Here is an 18928-nt window from a genome sequence, read left to right on the forward strand (position 1 = left end):
AAATCCTGCATATTGCAGTGAAGATCCTGCATGCTCAATGAAGACCCGGCACAGATCCTAAACAAACAAACAAACAAACAAATAAATATAAATAAATAAAATCTCCTGATTAAATCTGTTTTTTAGTGTGTCTGAGTCCCTGGGCTGTGACTTTCAGAGGCATTGTTAGTCTTTTCTTCCTCCCCATAGAGAGGAGGCTGTAAGTGGCTGACTTTGTCTAATTGCCTTTCTCCAGGTCAGATAAGTTTCTGATCAAGTATTGCTCTTGAAGGCAGACCGCTATTTTAGAGGACACTCGGTGTATTTCAAAATGGTAACTTTTCTCCTAGGCATATTTCAAAAGGACTACTTTTCCCTTCTTCTTTTTTTTTTTTTTTTTTTTTTTTTTTGTGGTACGCGGGCCTCTCACTGTTGTGGCCTCTCCCGCTGCAGAGCACAGGCTCCGGATGCGCAGGCCCAGCGGCCATGGCCCACGGGCCCAGCCGCTCCGCGGCATGTGGGATCCTCCCAGACCGGGCCACGAACCCGTGTCCCCTGCATCGGCAGGCGGACTCTCAACCACTGTGCCACCAGGGAAGCCCTACTTTTCCCTTCTTGCTGCCAGAAACACAAGAGGATATTTCTCACATCTTCACTGTGAGATCTGGTGAGGTTTCTGGAGGTAAAACGCAGGAGAGTGGGGGACTCCCTAAGACTGTGGACCCCACCCTTAAACCAGTCCACACACTGCCTCTAGAAGTTTGTCAACTACCATTTAAATATTTCTATCAGTTACTGGCTCCAGAAGCTTCTGCTCCCAGTAAGCTGATCTTGGCTGCAATTCTCTGTATTCACTTGTCAGTTCAGTTTCGGGGTGACAAAATGTGCCCTCTGACCTCAATTCTCTGATGGATCTAAGAACAGTCATTGATTTTCAGTCTGTTTAGCTTTTATGAGGTTGTGAGAATGGGAGTGATGGCTTCCAAACTCTTCACATGTCAGAACTGAGACCAGAAGTCTCTCTTCTTAGCTTTCAGTCCAGCTGCCTCAAGGTTAGAAGGGCGGGGAGCTGACCAATCTGCACCTTTTTCCACCAGTTTCTCATTTTCATTGGGTTTAAATGCTATCCTGACCTGTCACAACTGACATCATCTAGCCTGAGCTATTGCTAATAATTTCTGGGTGAATGTGGCAGAAAATGATCAGTTCAAAGCAAGGTATGGGAAGAAAGAGGTAAAAGTTAAAAACTCTCGCCTAACAGTGTCTTCTCACTGAGGGCACTGGCTGCTCCACACCCCAAAGTTTTGACAAAACTAAAAAACCCCAACAAAACAGAAAACAAACTAACCCTCTGCCACAGGCACACTTGTACCTCTTCAAAACAGCCTTCTCAGGCATTCTCATAGTATCTATGTTGATTCATCAGATCAATAATCCTATGTCAGTGTTATGCCTACTCCAGAGTTACAGTGGGGAGGAAGCTGGAAACGCATGCTAGTTCACCATCTTGCTTGGAAATCAATAGGTTTAAAGTTAAATCATCCTTAATTTCTGGGAATAAACCTAACTTAGTCTTATAGAGCAACTTTTTGGTCCATGACTGGATATGGTCTAGTGATACTGGGGTTAGGATTTTTGCATCCATGCAATTTTCTTGTGCTTTTTTTTTTTTTTTCTGATCCTTATCTATTTTTGGTAAGATAGTTATCTTAACTTCATGTAATAAACTGAAAAATGCTTCCTTCTGTTCCTATTACCTAGAAGAATTTGTATGATGTTAGAATTGTCTGCTTGTCTGAGCCTGGTATTTTATTTATGGACTATTTTGAATTGCAAATTCAATTCCTTTCATGATTATAATTCTAGCCAGGTTTTCTATTTCTCCTTATGTAAATGTTGATAAATTTTATTTTTCTAAGAATTTATTCATTTTAATTATTTCCAATTTTTTGGCACTAATTTGTTCATATTATTTATTTATAAACCTTTTAATCTCTACCTTTTCAATATTAAGTTCTACTTATTCCTAAAGTTGTCGATTTGTACATCCTGGCTTTGATCCTTGATCATTATTACCAGAGTTGGTAAATATTAAATGAACTTTTGGCTTTGTTGATCTTTTAAAATTTTTTCTATTAATTAAATTCTATCCTTATAAATAATATCGGTTATTTATTTCCTTCTACTTTCTTTGGGTTTACTCTGTTACATAGTTCATTAATTTATTTTCAAATTTTTTCTTTTCTAATTTTTGTATTTAAGACCATAAGAACCTCCAAGCACTTCCTTGACTGCATTTCACAAGTTTCGGTAAGAGGTATTCAATTATAAGTATTTCCTAATATGATTTTCGAACTGTGAGTTATTTAGAAGTGTGAGTTTTTGCATTTCAAATGTATGTTTTAAATTAATTTTTAGATGTTGATTTCTAATTTAATTACCTGTAGTTAGGTTAGATTAATTACTAAATCTATTCAATTTCTTATTCTTCCTTAATGGCCCTATATATCATCAATTTTCATAAATATGTCATAGTATTTGAAAAGAATGTGAGTTGTTCAATTGTTGGGGGAACAGAGATATATGTGTGTTACTAAGATCAAGCTAGTATATTGTATTATTCAAATATTCTATATATTATTGTTTTCTTTTCACTACTGATCTATTAAATACTGAGATATGTTCAATGTTCTCCTTAGGATGGAGGCTTTGTCAATTTCTCCTTGAAGTTATGACAACTTTTGCTGTATTAACCTGGTTAATTGAAATTTTACATTTTTATGATATTTATATGATGACCTTTCTTTATCCAGTAATGTTTTTTGAAACAATAGTAGGAAGCCAACTATCTCCATAGAATTATAATTATTTATATATAAAAATTTTAGTGTAAATTGATTTAGGAATAGAGAAAGAATTTTATATTTGGGCACTTTGGTAAGAATTTAAAGGCTTTGAGTTCTCTTCTCTTTTACCAGTAAAACTTTGTGTTAAAATCTGCCTAGGCCTTCCCTGGTGGCGCAGTGGTTGAGAGTCCGCTTGCCAATTCAGGGGACAGGGGTTCGTGCCCCGGTCCGGGAAGATCCCACATGCCGTGGAGAGGCTGGGCCCATGAGCCATGGCCGCTGAGCCTGCGCGTCCGGAGCCTGTGCTCTGCAGCGGGAGAGGCCACAACAGTGAGAGGCCCGCTTACCGCAAACAAACAAACAAAAGTTTGCCTAATGTTATTAGAAATGGTACCTAGCCTAATTCCAACAGATAAAAATAGACAACCCTGTCTTAAAAATTGATAATGGGATTCCAGAATTGTCAGATTAGATAATTCAGGCCAAAGATCCTGTTAAAAGCAACTAAGAAGACTGAACAAGGAAAACAAAACTCTTGAAAGCATCAAATAGCTAAAAGCATATTTAGAAATTCTTAGCCAACATCAGGGAGAGGATTAGAATTCAGAGAGATGAACCATGGCCACTGGAAAACTTAAACAACATTATCAACCAACTTGACCTGACATCAACAGAACACTCTACCCAATAATAGCAGAAAACACATGATTTTCAGACACACATGAACTATGGGTAAACCATATACAAGGCCATAAAAAAGTCTCAATACATTTAAAAGGATTGAAATAATACAAAGTATGTTCTTTTTTTAACCACAGTGAAATTAACTTAGAATCAACAGAATTAAAAAATTGGGAGATACCCAAATATTTGGAAAATTTTAAACGCACTTTTAAATAATCCACAGACCAAAGAAATCACAAGTGAACTTTTAAAATATTTGAACTGAATGCAATGAAAACATGACATATCAAAATTTATGGAATGCAGCTAACATAGTTCATGAGAGAAATTTTATAACTGTAAATGGCTATATTAGAAAACAAGAAGGGTCTCAAATCAATAATATAAACAAATGTAAGCTTTCATGTTAAGAAACCAGCAGAAGATAACTGCTTCTAGGTTACTGGATGACCTTGAGGCCTTGGGAGCAAAACGATGGTTCTCTGGAGGCTGAGTGTCCTCTATGATGCCCAAGGAGACTGAAGTCTCTTCCTTCAAACCCAGTGGTCATACCTGCTCATGTCTCAGCATTTCTCCAGGACCAACCCACCCCAGAATGTTGTGGAGCACAGCACATTCACTTGTTACCCAGCCACCATCCTGGTTCCAAAGCTGCATCTCTACCCTGGACTGGTGAGAAGGTTGTCAGTGTTTGCTCCTGGGCCTGCTTCCAGCTGTGTATTTGAATCCTTGCTCTGCGATGGACTCCTGGCTTCAGCCCATATTCTACATAGTCACTGGGGCCTTGGACAAGTTGTTACTGACTTTGTCTGTGTGGTACATCGCAGAAGGCTACCAAGGCAGGCCTTTCAGATGCTCAGCTCTAAACTTTGCTGTGCCTTGTTATTTCAGCTATCATGATGTGGGCATCTGAAAGCTGTTGTCACGCTGTGGAAGCCCTGGACTTTATGACTTAATATCTTAAGAACTGGTTGTACACCTCTTTGCCTCTGCTCTGCCATTCCATTCCACTGACAATAAAGAGGAAATAACATATAAGCCATTGGTGAGACAAACCTTTATCCTAATCACATGGTTATTTTCAGAGGTTAATCTTTGAGGACAAGGTTTGCGAGGACTTGTATCTGAGAAATTGTGAGACTGAGTTCCGCGTTCCAATGCGTTAATGGGGTTGTCTCCCAGCTTCTCACAAGACTCACAGTATAATTTAACATTATATATGAGCTTTGGCCTTTTAATTTATCAACCTCTTAGAGTAAATTCAGCTTTCTTACCATCAATACATGATCAAGCTTCTATATTTGTCTTGAGAATGATGAATAAGGGAAAGACTGTTAATTCATAAGTAAAGACTTCGCAGAAAATTAAACAGTGTTTAATTTTTGAAAACTTCCTCCTCTGTTCAGTTGGTACCAGCTACTGATAGTTACATGTCCTGGGGAAACTTTAAAATTGGGAAGTGCTGATATCTCACATTACTAATTTCTAAATCATAGGAAGAAGAGTGTGGAGAGTTTCTAAATATAGATAAGTCCCATTTAGGGAAGAGGTCCCCCTTGCTGATGTGTCAAAATATTGTAGATTCTAAACTAAGACCTGATCCTCAAGTGTGTTTATTTGTCCTAAAATAACCTGTCCACAAATATAAAACTATTGGTAATAAATTATTATTTTCCCACTGTGGGACTTTCTAATGTGAAAATATGTTCTATGAAAATAAAGTTTAAAAAATGAAAATGCTGGATTAAAAAAAAAAAGAAACCAGAAGAGCAAACTAATCTCAAGCAAGGAGAAAAAAGGAAATAGATTAGATGAAAACTGAAAATAGAAAAGCAAGAGAGAAAAATCAGTGATACCAAAGATTGGTTCTTTGATAAGACCAACAAAATTGAAAAAGCTTGAACTAGATTAACCAAGAAAAAAAGAAAGAATACAAATTGCCAAAATAAGGAGTAAAAAAGAGGATGTCATTACTGACTCTAAAACAAACAAAAAGATTATAAGGGAATACTATGAATAACTGTATGCCAACAAATTATATAATTTAGATGAAATGGACAAATTCCTAGAAAGACACAAACTACCAAAACTGATCCAAGAAGAAATCGACCTATAATAAGTAAAGAAACTTATTTGTAATTTAAAGTCTTGGTATAAGAAAAAGCTCAAGCCAGATGTCTTCACTCATTAATCCTATCAAATATAAAAATAAAAGAAATAATATCAATTCTTCACAAAGTCTTCTAGAAAATAGAATAGGAGGGAACACTTCCCAACTCATTCTATGTGGCCAGCATTCTCTGATACCAAAGCCAGACATGATGAGAAAACTATGGGATATAGATACAATCACCCTCAACAAAAAATACTAAGAAACCAAATTCAGGAATAGAGAAAAAGAATTACAGACCACGACCAAATTGGATGTAGATCTGGAATGCAAGGTTGATTTAACATTTGAAAATCAGTTAATACAATGACAAAAGGATAAAAGACAAAAGCCACATGATCATCTAAATAGATGCAGAAAAAGTATTTGACAAAATCCGGTACCACTCATGATAAACACTCTCAGTGAACTAGGACTAGAAGGTACCTTCCTTCATCTAAAGAAGTGTATCTACAAAAAGCCCACAGCTAGCATCATACTTCATGGTGAAAAACTGTATACTTTTCCCATGAGATCAAGAACAAGACAAGGATACTCATTCTTGCCACTTCTATTCAACATTGTTTGGAAGTTCTAGCCAGTCCAACGATGAAAAAAAGAAGTCTAGATGGAACAAGAAGACGTAAAACTATATTCATAGACAGCATGATCCTGTATGTAGAAAATACTAAAGAATCCACACCAAAAACAAAACAAAAACAAAACTAATTAACATGTTCAGCAAGTTGGAGAACCCAAAATTAGAATAACAAAAAACTATTGTACTTATATATACCAGTAATGAACAATCTGAAAATAAAATTAAGAAAACATATTTCTACTTACAATAGCATCGAGAGAATAAAATGCTTAGAAATAAATTTAACAAAAAAGGTGCAAGACTTGTGTATCAAAAACTAAAAAATGTTGCTGAGAGAAATTATAGAAGATCTAAATAGATATTCTGTGTTCATGGATTGGAGGGCACAATACTGTCAAGATGTCAAATTTTCCCAAATTGATCAATAGATTCAGTGTAATCCTCTCAAATTCCAGGAGGCCTTTCTGAAAAAATTGATAAGGTGATTTAAAAATTTATGTGGAGGGCTTCCCTGGTGGTGCAGTGGTTGAGAGTCCGCCTGCTGATGCAGGGGACACGGGTTCATGCCCCGGTCCGGGAAGATCCCACATGCCACGGAGCGGCTAGGCCCATGAGCCATGGCCGCTGAGCCTGTGCGTCCGGAGCCTGTGTTCTGCAACGGGAGAGGCCTGCGTACTGCAAAAAAAAAAAAATTTATGTGGAAATATATACAAAGGACCCAGAAGAGCCAAAACAATTCTGAAAAAGGAGAACAAAGTTAAAGGAGTTACACTTTCTGATTTCAAAACTTACTAAAATCCATAATACTCAAGACAGTGTAGTACTAGTGTAAGGAAAGACATATAGATCAATGGAACAGAAATTAGAGAAAAACCTGATTTTGGAAAATACGCCAAGGAAAAGATAGTCTTTTAACAGGGACTACAGGGAAAAGGCAGTCTTTTAACAAATGATACAGCAAGGTGGATATCCACATGCAAAAAAGATGAGTTTAGATCCTAATGTCACACCACATTCAAATACTAAATCAAATGGGAGAATAGCCCTAAATGTGAGAGCAAAAACTATTCAATTTTTAGGGAAAAAAGTAAGAGGAAATTTTCATGACCTTTGGTAATTTGGTGGAGAAAGGATAATCTTTTCAAAAAACAGTGCTGCAACATTTGGATATCCATATGCAAAAAGGTGAACTTGGATCCTTCACTTAATATACAAAAATTAACTCAAAATATATCATAGATATAGATATAAAATCTAAGAATATAAAACTTATAGAGAAAAACATATAAGAAAATCTCTGTGGCCTTAGGTTAGCCAAAGATTTCTTAGATACAGCATGAAAAGTACAGTCCATGAAAGAACAAATTGATAAGTTGAACTTTATTAAAAACTTATGCTCCTCAAAATACATTGTTAAGAGAATGAAGAGATAAGCCACAAACTGGTAGAAAATTTGCAAAGCATGCATCTGATAAATTACTTGTATTTATAATATATAAAGAACTCTCCAAACTAAATAAGAAAACAAATAACCCAATGAAAATTTGGCAAGATTTGACATACACCTCACTAAAGAAAATTGATCAATCTATATCTCTCTATCTATCATCTATCTATCTATTGATCAATCTACATCTATTTGTTGATCGAGTGATTTATCTACCTACGGCAAGTAAGGATATGAACAGATGCTCCACATCATTATTCAGTAAGGAAATGCAAATTAAAACTACAATGAGATCTCTACTAGATATCTTTTAGAATGGCTAAAATTTAAAAGATTGACCATATCAAATGTTGGTGACAGTGTAGATGAACAGGAAGTCTCATATGCTGCTGGTTAAAAAGTTAAACATACACCTCTCATATGATCCAGCCATTCTACTCCTAGGTGTTTTGCTTAAAGGAATACACACACCATACAAAGACCTATACACAAATGATCATAGATCTTTGTTAGAAACAACCCAAATATCCATCAACTCCTGAATGGATAAACAAACAGTAATGTATTCATACGATGGAATACTACTCAGTAATAAAAGGGAATGAACTACTGATGTATGCAATAACATGTATGAATGTAAAAAAATAATTATACTGACTGGAAGCAGCAAGAGAGAGTAAATACTGTTTAATTCTATTTTTATGAAATTCTAGAAAATGAAAACTAATCTGTAGTGATACAAAGAAGATCAGTGGTTGCTTGGAGATAGGAATGAAGGGGAGGGAGATTACAAAGGGGTGGGAAGAAACTACTGGGGGTGATGGGTATATTCACTATCTTGATTGTGGTGATAATTTCCCATTTGTATATATTTCAAAACTTGTCAAATTGTACACCTAAGTATATGTGGTTTATTGTACATCAATTATACCTCAAAATTATTTTAAAATTAAGCTTGTATTTTGTACATCTTTTTGCTTTTTTACTTATTTTTCTATTAATTCCTTTATATTTTATTAGTCCATGATGAAATGAAAATTTTAAAAATTTATCTTTCACACATAGAACTTGAGACCACTATTCTAAGGATTTGCATTGTTGGAAAGAAGGTCACTTTAAGAAGAATAATAGATTTTGGTAAATTAAGAGTGTGTGTTGAAATGTCTTGAATACTAATTAAAATAACAGAAAAGTAGTATGTAGCTTCAAAACTAACATAGGGCTAAGATGGAATGGAAAAAAAAGCACCCAAACCAAAGGAAGGCAAGAAAGAAGAGAAAAAAAATTACAGATCACAAACAGCACAAAAGAAGGTAGATATAAGGGCACTGGTGTCAGTGATGACATTAAATGTAATAGACTAAATGGTCTAATCAAAAGATTAAAGTGTTAGATGATATTGAAAATTATATGTTTACAAAGTACAAATAGCACACTTAAGATCTAGAAAATTTGCAAGTAAAAGAATGGAAGAAGTTATATTATGCAACCACTAACCAAAAAAAAAAAAAAAAGCTGATATAGCTATACTAATATTAGGGGGGAAATTTTCAAAATTTTTTTTAATAAAATTGATCAATTCACAAAGATGAAAGGATAATGTTACCAACAAGAGATACAATTAGAAATTTGTATGCTCCCATTATGAGACTTCAAAATAGTAAAATAGCTTATTTTTTAAAAAGAAGGGTAAAAATGGATAAAACTGCAAGGAGAAATAGAAAAATCCACAATCAGTGGGAGGTATTAAAACAACTCTCTATCAAATTAATAGAACAAGAAGAAAACTAAGTCAAGATACAAAAGATCTGAATAATAAATTAACCAATTTGACATCACAGACATATATAGAATACTGTATTCAACAATTGCCAGTTGTGGGACTTCCCTGGTGGTCCAGTGGGTAAGACTCTGCATTCCCAATGCAGGGGGACCAGGTTCGATCCCTGGTCAGGGAACTAGATCCCACACGCATGCCGCAACTAAGAAGTCCTAGTGCCACAACTAAGAAGCCTGCATACCGCAACTAAGAGCCTGCATGCCACAACGAAGGTCCCATGTGCCACAACCTAAATAAATAAATAAATAAATAACAATTGCCAGTTGCATATTCTTTCAAGCACATGTGCAATAAAAGCAAAAAACAAAAAAAAACTGACCACATCATGGGCCATGAAGCCAGCCTCAACCAATTTCAAAGAGTTGAAATATTCCCCAAAATGTTTTCTGACCACAGTAAAATAAGCTAGAAATCTATAACAAACCATAAGCAGAATACCCCCTAATGTTTGGAAATTAAGTAACATGCTTAATAACCCTTAGGTAAAAGAGGAAGTCACAATGGAAGCTAGAAACTAGTTGGAATGAAATGACAAAAAATGTATGAAATATCGAAATTTGTGGGGTGCAGCTACAGCTGTATAGATGGAAATTTATAGCCATAAATACATAGAGTTTTAAAAAAGAAAGGTGGAAAATCAGTGATCTAAGTGTTCACCTAAAGAAACTAGAAGAATCTTATTTGGACCAAGGCATTTGTTGCTTCGGTGCCCCGTGGGGCACTCACACACTGTCTTTGTGTAACTTTTATGTGTATTTGAGGTTAGTCCCTGAGGGAGCCCCCAAAGATGAAGCAACAACAGTGCGGGGTCATGAGGTTCGGGGGGAACTGGCTACACGGCCTCTAAATGGGAGTGTACTGTGTTCCCCTGGGCTAAGAATTCACAGTGGAGTATAAACCCCTGGGTATGACCATGGCATGGCTGCTCTGTGCATGCAAATCAGGGACTCACACAGTGCCCAGAGGAGGGAAGGGTGGCCAAATCCTCAGTAATGACGTCATTTGGCTCCTCCTAACCATTTATCAGCATTCTTCAGGAAGCATAGATTGGGCCTTCCTTACCACTTCCTCTACAACCCAGGGCCTGTTTTCTAAGATAACCTTGCTGGGTTATCCAGTTATGAGTTACCTTTGCCAATATTTAGTCTCAGCCAGTTTCTGCTCACCCAAGGCTCTTACTCTCCACTGCTAACACACACATTCACACATACCCATTCCGAATTCCTCTTCCCCGTTATAAATAACTAACTATACTATAAAAACAGAGTCAAGGGGCTTCCCTAGTGGCGCAGTGGTTAAGAGTCCACCTGACAATGCAGGGGACACGGGTTCGAGCCCTGATCCGGGAAGATCCCACATGCTGCGGGGCAGCTAAGCCCGTGCGCCACAACTGCTGAGCCTGTGCTCTAGAGCCTGAGAGCCGCAACTACTGAGCCCGCGTGCCACAACTACTGAGCCCGTGCATCTAGAGCCTGTGGTCCACCACAAGAGAAGCCACTGCAATGAGAAGCCTGCACACCGCAACAAAGAGTAGCCCCCTCTCACCGCAACTAGAGAAAGCCCTCGCGCAACAATGAAGATGGAACGCTGCCAAAGATAAATAAATAAATAAATAAATATTTTTTTAAAAGGAGTCAAAACAAATTATAGCAAAGAACAAGGAGAAATACTGTGTATTCCTAAGCCACGTATAACCCCTGTACAAACTAGTAACCCCTGTACAAACTAGTAAGATTTCTGATTGTTCCCTCTCCCCGGCACTGTGTACACATTGCCTGATTCCTACTTGGTCAGGGTAGCAGAAGAAATCACCTCTTCCACCCTTCAACCTCCCTCCTCCCCAATACCTGCTAATATCAAAGAGAGCCAGAAAGCATGCACCTGTCTTTAAAAGTAGAATACTGATTATAAGTAGGGTTACCAAATGTAGCAAATAAAATTACAAGATTCTCGGTTAAATGTGAGTTTCAGAGAAACAAAAAATAACTTTTAGTATAAGTGTGTCCCATTTTCATGCTCAGAAGTTATTCGCTGTTTTTCTGAACTTAAAATTTACCTCAACATCTAGTATTTTTTTCTGGAAACCCTAATTATAGGAGAGAAGGGATTGCAATCAGGGAGGAGGAGGTGTCTCCTCCTTGAACTAAGGTTGACTTGGGAGCCTTTGGCTAAGCCGTGTTGCCTAGAGAACTGACTCCACGGGGAGCTGGGAGAGAGGTCGGTCCTTCTGGGCACCTCTCGCCCCTCATGGGATCCTGACTTGTGCAGCCTTGGCTCACTGCCTACTGGTGTCCCTCCACATCTCTTGGCTTTGTGAGGGAAGCATATCCTTCTGTCTGCCCAAGTTTAGGCTGGGAATGGGGGACAAGTGTAGTCAAGGTAACAAACAAACACAGGCATGATGTGCAAAAACACAGACATTTTGACTTTAATAAGTTATAAAACCAAGGAGCCAAATTTTACTATACAGAAAAACAAATGTACTGATTGCTGTCATCAGTAAGATAAAATGTTGTGATGTGAGTTCAGCACCAAGATGACCCATGTGGCAGCTGCCTGTCAGACAGGAGTACATAGTCATAATGCCTCATCTGATAAAGACTTTGCTATTGAGCACCATTTATAATATACTCCAGACAAACAAACAAACAACTTTAAAGTACACATGAAAGGCTTATACGTGAAATTCCATGGGTTTTCCAGAAGGAGTAGATCAGAGAGCCAGGTCCCCAAACGCCAGCACTAGTCTTCCCACGAACATGAAGTGACTCTCAGGGCCCTCAGCTGACTTTGCAGAGCAGTGGACAAAGAGGACCTCTGAGTCTCAACCTGGTGTTGGGAAACCTTGGCTCAAAGGTATCCTCTGCCTTCCCCAGGCTGCAGGAGCCTCTCAGTCAGCTCTGGAAGCTCCGGACTGTTGCTAAGCCAGCTCTCCACCTGTCTCAAGCTCAGTGGAAATTTGCAGTGTCTCAGAGCGGGTGAACACTGCCTTCATAGACAGAGAGACTTCTGAGGACCATCTAGTCTAGAGAACTCTGTGGATATATGGCCCAAGGCACTGAGTATGGCATACGGGGCCGTGGCCACCTGGCCTACAGTTCCCAGAGGGCATCTTTCTTCCTGCAGCAGAAGAGAGATCCCCCTGGGTGTGTCCCACCTGGGGACCCTCCCCGAAGTCTTCCAGCCCCCAAGACACACAGCCCTGCTCTGCTGTGATCTGAGAAGGGAGTGTTCCCGTTCTGTGGCCCCCAAGCTGGGTAAACTGAGTAATACTCTGGCTAGGGTTAGTCTGGAGCTTCCTCGACATTCTAGGATGGACCCAAGCAAGCACTGCCCAGTCCTTCAGCCCGTGAGTAGCACCAGCTGCCATGGGTTCAACCAACGAGGGAAAGCCGTGGATACATTTCCTAATGATAAAGAGACGAGGGTGCAGAAGTGCTTCACACTACATCTTGTTAAAGGAGTGATACTATGAGAGAATTCAGAAAGGTTTCCTCCAGTTTGGTTCCGAGGAGCCAGCAAGCTCCTTGGAGACACCGGGACGTGTATGAGCAAGTGTGGAACATGGTGGCAGAGGGGAAAGAGGTAGGCTGCGCTGCGGAGATGGGGAGGCTAGTTTTCAACCATTTGGAAGGTTAAGCATCATCCCAGATGTCCCTTCACTGTTTCTTACCCCCTTACTCTGTCCCTTAGACCACATGCAGAGGTTCACACACATACACATGCACAGGTTCCAATAAAGGTTTTTAGCACCTATCCTGAGCCTCAGTATTCTCATCCACAGAATGGGGAATGAAATAAGAAAGAGTTCTCTAAGATCTATGACTGGTGAGAATACAAAAGCTTTAGAACTTTCCTGGACATGAAAAGCTTAAGAATTACATGTCAGGCTAGGCCCAGCTAAGGAGCTAATGTGCTTGGGTCTTGTAATTTTGGGAAGTTTAAGCTGCATGTTCACACACACAAAAAAGTGAGCCTTGCCCACTCACTGGACTTTCCAGCAGAGTGCATGCCTCCCTCATCCTTCTAGTGCACTTAGGGAAGGGGAGAGCCTCTCTGGGGAGCCCCAGGTCTGAGGCCAGGCTGGCCAGAGGTGACAAGCAAGGCCAGGGTTTGTGAAGAAAAGAGAGGCCTGGGAGAGGCTGGGAATGCCAGCTGGCCACCACACTCATCCTCATCACCCGCCTCACCACCTCGAAGACTGGAGTTCACGGCCTCCACTTCACCGCACTCATCTTAGTGACTGGTCACTGAGTAAATAAATCATCATTTCTCCCAAGAGTCCCATGGGGCTTGTGTCTCGGTCTGCAGATTGGCAGGAAATGTCCTGCGTCTCCAGCAGGGTTGTCACCACAAGGAAAAGAAGATTCCCAATCACTTGCTCAGAAACTTGGGGCAAACGTTTTCTCTCTCCAAGTTATCCCTCCTGTCTTCCCTCATCAATGGGGGTTGTAGAACCTCTATATTCCTCTCCACCCCACACTCAACCCCAGTACAGGACATATATATATATATATATATATACTTTTTTTTTTTACATTATTCTCCCTCTTTGTTTTCCCAAAACCTTTTGGAATCAGGAATCTGACTTCATCTCCACAACACAGGAGTTGTCATCCCATGGAATATCTCTATAAGCAAGAAAAAAATGCTATTGATGCTATCTTTCCATTTTATTAGAACTTTCCGAGCATCTCTTTCTTCCTCATCTCATCCATGAGCTCTTGGATTCTTTGGTTCCTGGTCTTTTCGTATGGGCTCGGTCGTCGAGGGATTAGGTTGGGTGGCTGGACTTCATCCTCCAAGCCATGGATCTTGTAGGGCACATCCACAGCGTTGGTTTCCGGATGGTCCTCGGTGGCACCGGTGCTGGAAGTATTGAGAGGCACCTCCAGGGGTGTGCCTGGCGGAGGCTGAACCTCCATGACTAGAGTGGGCACTGGGAGGGTGGGCATGAGCTCTTCAATGTCATTGTGCTTCCCAGAGGGTGGTTCTGCCCTGTCGTCCACATTGGTGAGGTTGTCTTGCAGGTTACAGGATTTGCAGCACAGCTTATTGTAGCCTGGGATGGAGCAATAGCGAGACAAGACTTCCATCCTACAGAACATTGACTTGTCACCTTGGCAGCGGCCCTCTGAAAGAGAAAAGTGGGACAAATAACCAAAGGACAGATAAGGGGGACCTTGCTCCCCCACAGGAAGCAGTTTTCTGGAGGAGGCATTTGAAAGAGCCCAGAGACAGCACAGAGGCAAGCGAGCTCACACAGAAAGCCTGTGTGGTTTTGCTATCGGGCAGCCCTTGGGCAGGGTGGATCCGGGGACCCCACCCTTGAGGGCTGCCACACAAGCTGTGAGCAATGCTCCCCTCCTCCAAGCAGGCCCTGACTGAGTGCAAATTTTTCAGTATCTCTCAAAGTCTGAGACAGAAATGAGGCCTGTCTATTCTCAGGGAGTGATTCCAAGCTCATCTTAAAGAATGGGACTTTGTCAGATCTTCACATTTGATATCCCAGTGGTAACCCCAATGACATTCTTTGGCACAGTTTGACTCTACAGTCATCTTTAAGCAGTAACTATAACAAAATTAAACCTAAAAGAACCAGTTCCTAACACCCAAAAGAGCGAATCCCAGAGCCTTGGCCGTGGCCTCACCATACTCCTCCACATTTTGTTCCCATCCTCACCCAAACTCTCCAGATGATCTTTGTTTCTGAAAAGGGACCAAAGAGAAATTAAAAATCATGCAGACTTATCTGGGATTTCTTCCACTTGCCTCAACTTACTTGAGAGCCTTATGTCCTGCCACTGCGCCATCTACCACATGGCCCTGCCACACTGAGCTTCTGGCCATTTTCCAAAGTGCTCCAGAACTTGATGCCTTCACATAGACTAATCCTTCTGCCCAGCACATCCTCCCCTTTCTTTCCCACCCAAGATCTGGTCATCCATGGTCTGTCTTGTATGGAGAGCCCTGACTCTCTGCAGAGGTCACTGTTGTCTCTCTCTTTCCCTCTTTCCTCATGGCTGTCTTCTCCCTGACCTGGCTCCAACCCTGGCTGCAGCTGTATTAATATGACCCATCCAACTCCTCTCGTTCTCACTCTCTGTCTTCTTCCTGAATTTTTATCCCGTTCCCTTTCCCTTAATACCTAATTTCACACACAACACAAAAATTGAGATGATTTACAAAAATTCATTCAACATAAAAGAATAAGTCATTTAACCGTACAACAGGGGATATTTGGTCCATTATAAATTCTTGATCACTGACTTCAGTGGGCCCAACCCTCCACCTATGTCCCCTGCTCAGTCACTCTCTATTCTTCATAATGGGCGTTTCAAACGTTTCCCACATAAACCTCTGCTGTGCCCTCCTTTCCCCTCAGTCTCCCAGGTGAACTCATCTCCTATTTAAAGGAAGGAAAGAGGGGAGGTGGGCAGGAAGGAGGGAGGGAAGGGGCGGCCACTGATGGGGACCACATGTGACATGGTTACTCTGTGCACTAACACAGGGCACGCTCTACATCTGCATGTGAAGCTATGCTACCTCACTGAAATTTCTCACAATAACAGACAAGCAGGCCCCCTTCCATTCAGGGCCCGTGGTTCTGACATCTGCCCTCTGCATGGCCATTGCTCCAGCTTATAATTTTCCCTTACAGGCTGGCAACCCACTTAGTTGGACACCAACCTCAAACTCCCGGAGCTTCAAACACTTGGATACAACAGCCTACTAGATACCCCTCAACTCCTGTGGTCCCAAAAGTGGATTCCACATGTCCGGCCCAAGCCCATGGCCTTCACTGGTGCCACCCATCTCAGAGAATGGCCCTTCATGTGCACAAGCCAGACCCCGGGCATCCCCTGTCCGGTCATCTCCAGGTCTGTCAGTATTTCCCCCGATGCTCTCAGATGTGTCCACGCTCCCCTCTCTCCTGCCTCCACAGGGCCAAGCTACCTTGCCTCTTGGCTGCAACATGGTAAGAGCTTCCTTTCTGCCTGCCTGTCTCCATTCTTCCTCCTTCTTATTTAGCTATCCTGCTGCAAGCAGAATGATGTTCTTCAGCCGGAGATGTGACCATGTCACCGTCCAGACTGAAGCCCTTGTATTGCTCCTCCATTGTTTTCAGGGCAAGGACCCGTCCCTTTCACCTCTCCAGTCTCATTCAGGCCTTGATTGCCTTGCTCTTCAGTGTGCTCTCTGTGGCCACAGGGCCTTTGCACATACTGTGCCTCCCCTCTTCCTCTTATCCCCGAGGCTCAGCTGAAACACATCTTCCTCAGGCAAGCATCCCTTGACCTCCCTTGGAGGTTAAATCCCCCAGTATGTGGTCTTATGGTGCCATGCGTCTCCCCTTCCCAGCATTCCACCCCAGCTACCAAGTCCACATTTAGTTGTCCGATAAGGTAACTGATGCCTGACTTTTTCATCATCCTGAAGCTCCAAAAGGCAGAGCCCCGAGCTGTATCTGGATGCCCCTTTGTACCAGAGCCTAGAACAGTGAATCGAAGAATGCATAAATGTGAAAAAGACCAATGTGAATAACTGAGCAAGTCCAAAACAAGGAAATCGTGGATTTTAGAATGTCAGTGCTATAGGGAAGAAGAATACACAGAGGCTTGTATCATTAGAGAGGGACCCAACCTGGACTCTGAGCTTCTAAGTGGCCAGAATAAGGAGGAAACATGACTAGGCGCAGGACCCAGAGTGTGAAGAGATTAGGACAGATAGGCTGTTTAGGAAAAGCCCTGGTCTTCCTAACCTTGAGATGGAGAAATAGGCCCACATGTGGAGGGGGAGGGCTAATGGCCTTGTGCTGAGGGTCGATTCCAGAAATCAGACTAAAAGATGCTGAGATGTGGCTTTCAGGGTTTTAAAACCTTGGATAAAATTTTACACAGATATCCAATATCTGAGACAGATGAAACCAGAACAGTCCTGTTTGAAGCTGGGCGGGGCATGCTCAGAGCCCCTGCTCCCTTCTCCCCTCCCGGTCCCTCCCCACTCCCTGGCAGTCACTGAGGTAAGCGTGTGGAAACCACCATGACAGCCCTCAAGGAGACACAAGGGGGCTTTGGTAATACTTGGTGCAGCGTCTCCCCCAGGCTTTGGCCATCAGCTGGGGCGGGAGGCCAGAGGCATAGGCCTCAACAAAGATGCAGCCAGGCCTAGAGGTGCTGCTGGGACTGGGGTCACCCCTGCCACACAGACACCCTCTCCTGTCACCTGTGCCTCTTCCTTCACACAAATAACAAGCATCTCCCCCACTTGTCTTTCACCAGGCTGGGATCCGAGAAGCGGGTATCACATCAGTCTAGGGTAAGGGTCTGCCAACCACTCTTGTGGGCCAAGTCGGTCCCTCCACCTGGTTTTGTAATCAAAGTTTTATTGGAGCAGCCCTGTTGGTGGCCTGCCAGCAGCTGTAGGCAAGGTGCCCTCAGCAGGGATTTCTCCTGATCTGTCTGGGCAAGGAGACTTAGTGGACGCAGTTCGTCAGACACAGTTGTCTTGGTCTCCTGTCTCTTGAGCTGGGAGTCTTTCAATGATCAGAGCTCTGGGCAGACTGACCCCAGCCACAGCTACTGTGACCCCCACCCGAAGGCTGGCACCTGGAACCCGGCCCTGTGCCCTGATGCCCATCTCCATGGCGCTGGGTGGTCGTCCTTTCTCATGACCTCCGTCCTCCCCGGAATGGGATCCCTTCATGGGAAAGGGAGGGAGAGAGGCCCCCTGGCAGGACATGACCCAGACCCCAGATTAGGAGGTCCCTGGTTGGACCCTGACCTGCTGTGTGGTCCTTGTCAGCAAGGGGAGTGGACACACAGGCCCTGTGGCTCCTGAGGGTAGGCCTTGGGAGACAAGGCAGGCATAGCTGAGCACACCCGTGTGTGAATGTCGCAGGCCAGGCGCTCAGACTTGCGGCTGCCTTGCCCTTCTCCCAACCCAGACTCTCCTAAGACTCTCCTAAGACAGGCCTGTTCCCTCCCTGAACAGGTAGCCCAAGGCTGAGAGCGGTGTCAGGAGCCAGGGCAGTGGCCTGATGGTGGCTCAGGGCACGGTGACCTGGACACTGTCTCAGCTACCAACCCCATATTCCCACTCCACAGGCTGGGATCCCAAAGATGGGGAGAAGCTCACATGGGGCCCTTTTCCCAACTGTGAGAACTTATCCACAAGGAGACAGCCAAGGTGTTCCTGCAAGGTACTTGTTTAGCACTAAGGATTCAAAACTCAGAATGCCGGCGGGGTGTCTGCACGGGCTGCTCTCACATTTTGAAAAATGCCTGAGGAGGGGGCACATGCCTCAGTGGGGGAGGGGCCCTCAGTATCTACGTTGGGCAGGGTAAGGGGGACAGGAAAGTCACTGGAATCAGAAACCAAG

At 42.2% G+C, this 18928-nt stretch overlaps 1 protein-coding gene and 1 long non-coding RNA gene across 2 annotated transcripts in view; one reads left to right on the plus strand and one right to left on the minus strand.

Annotated features, from left to right (window-relative positions):
• The window catches only part of LOC308617132, a 387539-nt gene that overhangs the window by 241709 nt on the left and 126902 nt on the right, over positions 1–18928 (plus strand). The gene's annotated exons all lie outside the window — the stretch shown is intronic.
• Positions 11946–18928, minus strand: part of ADAMTS2 (ADAM metallopeptidase with thrombospondin type 1 motif 2) — a 232722-nt gene continuing 225739 nt past the window's right edge. The window contains exon 22 of the mRNA XM_081233868.1: positions 11946–14680. Coding sequence (XP_081089994.1) covers positions 14223–14680 — 458 coding nt within the window. The 3' untranslated portion in view covers positions 11946–14222. The remainder of the gene's footprint in view (positions 14681–18928) is intronic.

Source organism: Mesoplodon bidens, assembly GCF_964165515.1.
Source record: "Mesoplodon bidens genome assembly, chromosome: 4".
NCBI lineage: Eukaryota > Metazoa > Chordata > Mammalia > Artiodactyla > Ziphiidae > Mesoplodon > Mesoplodon bidens.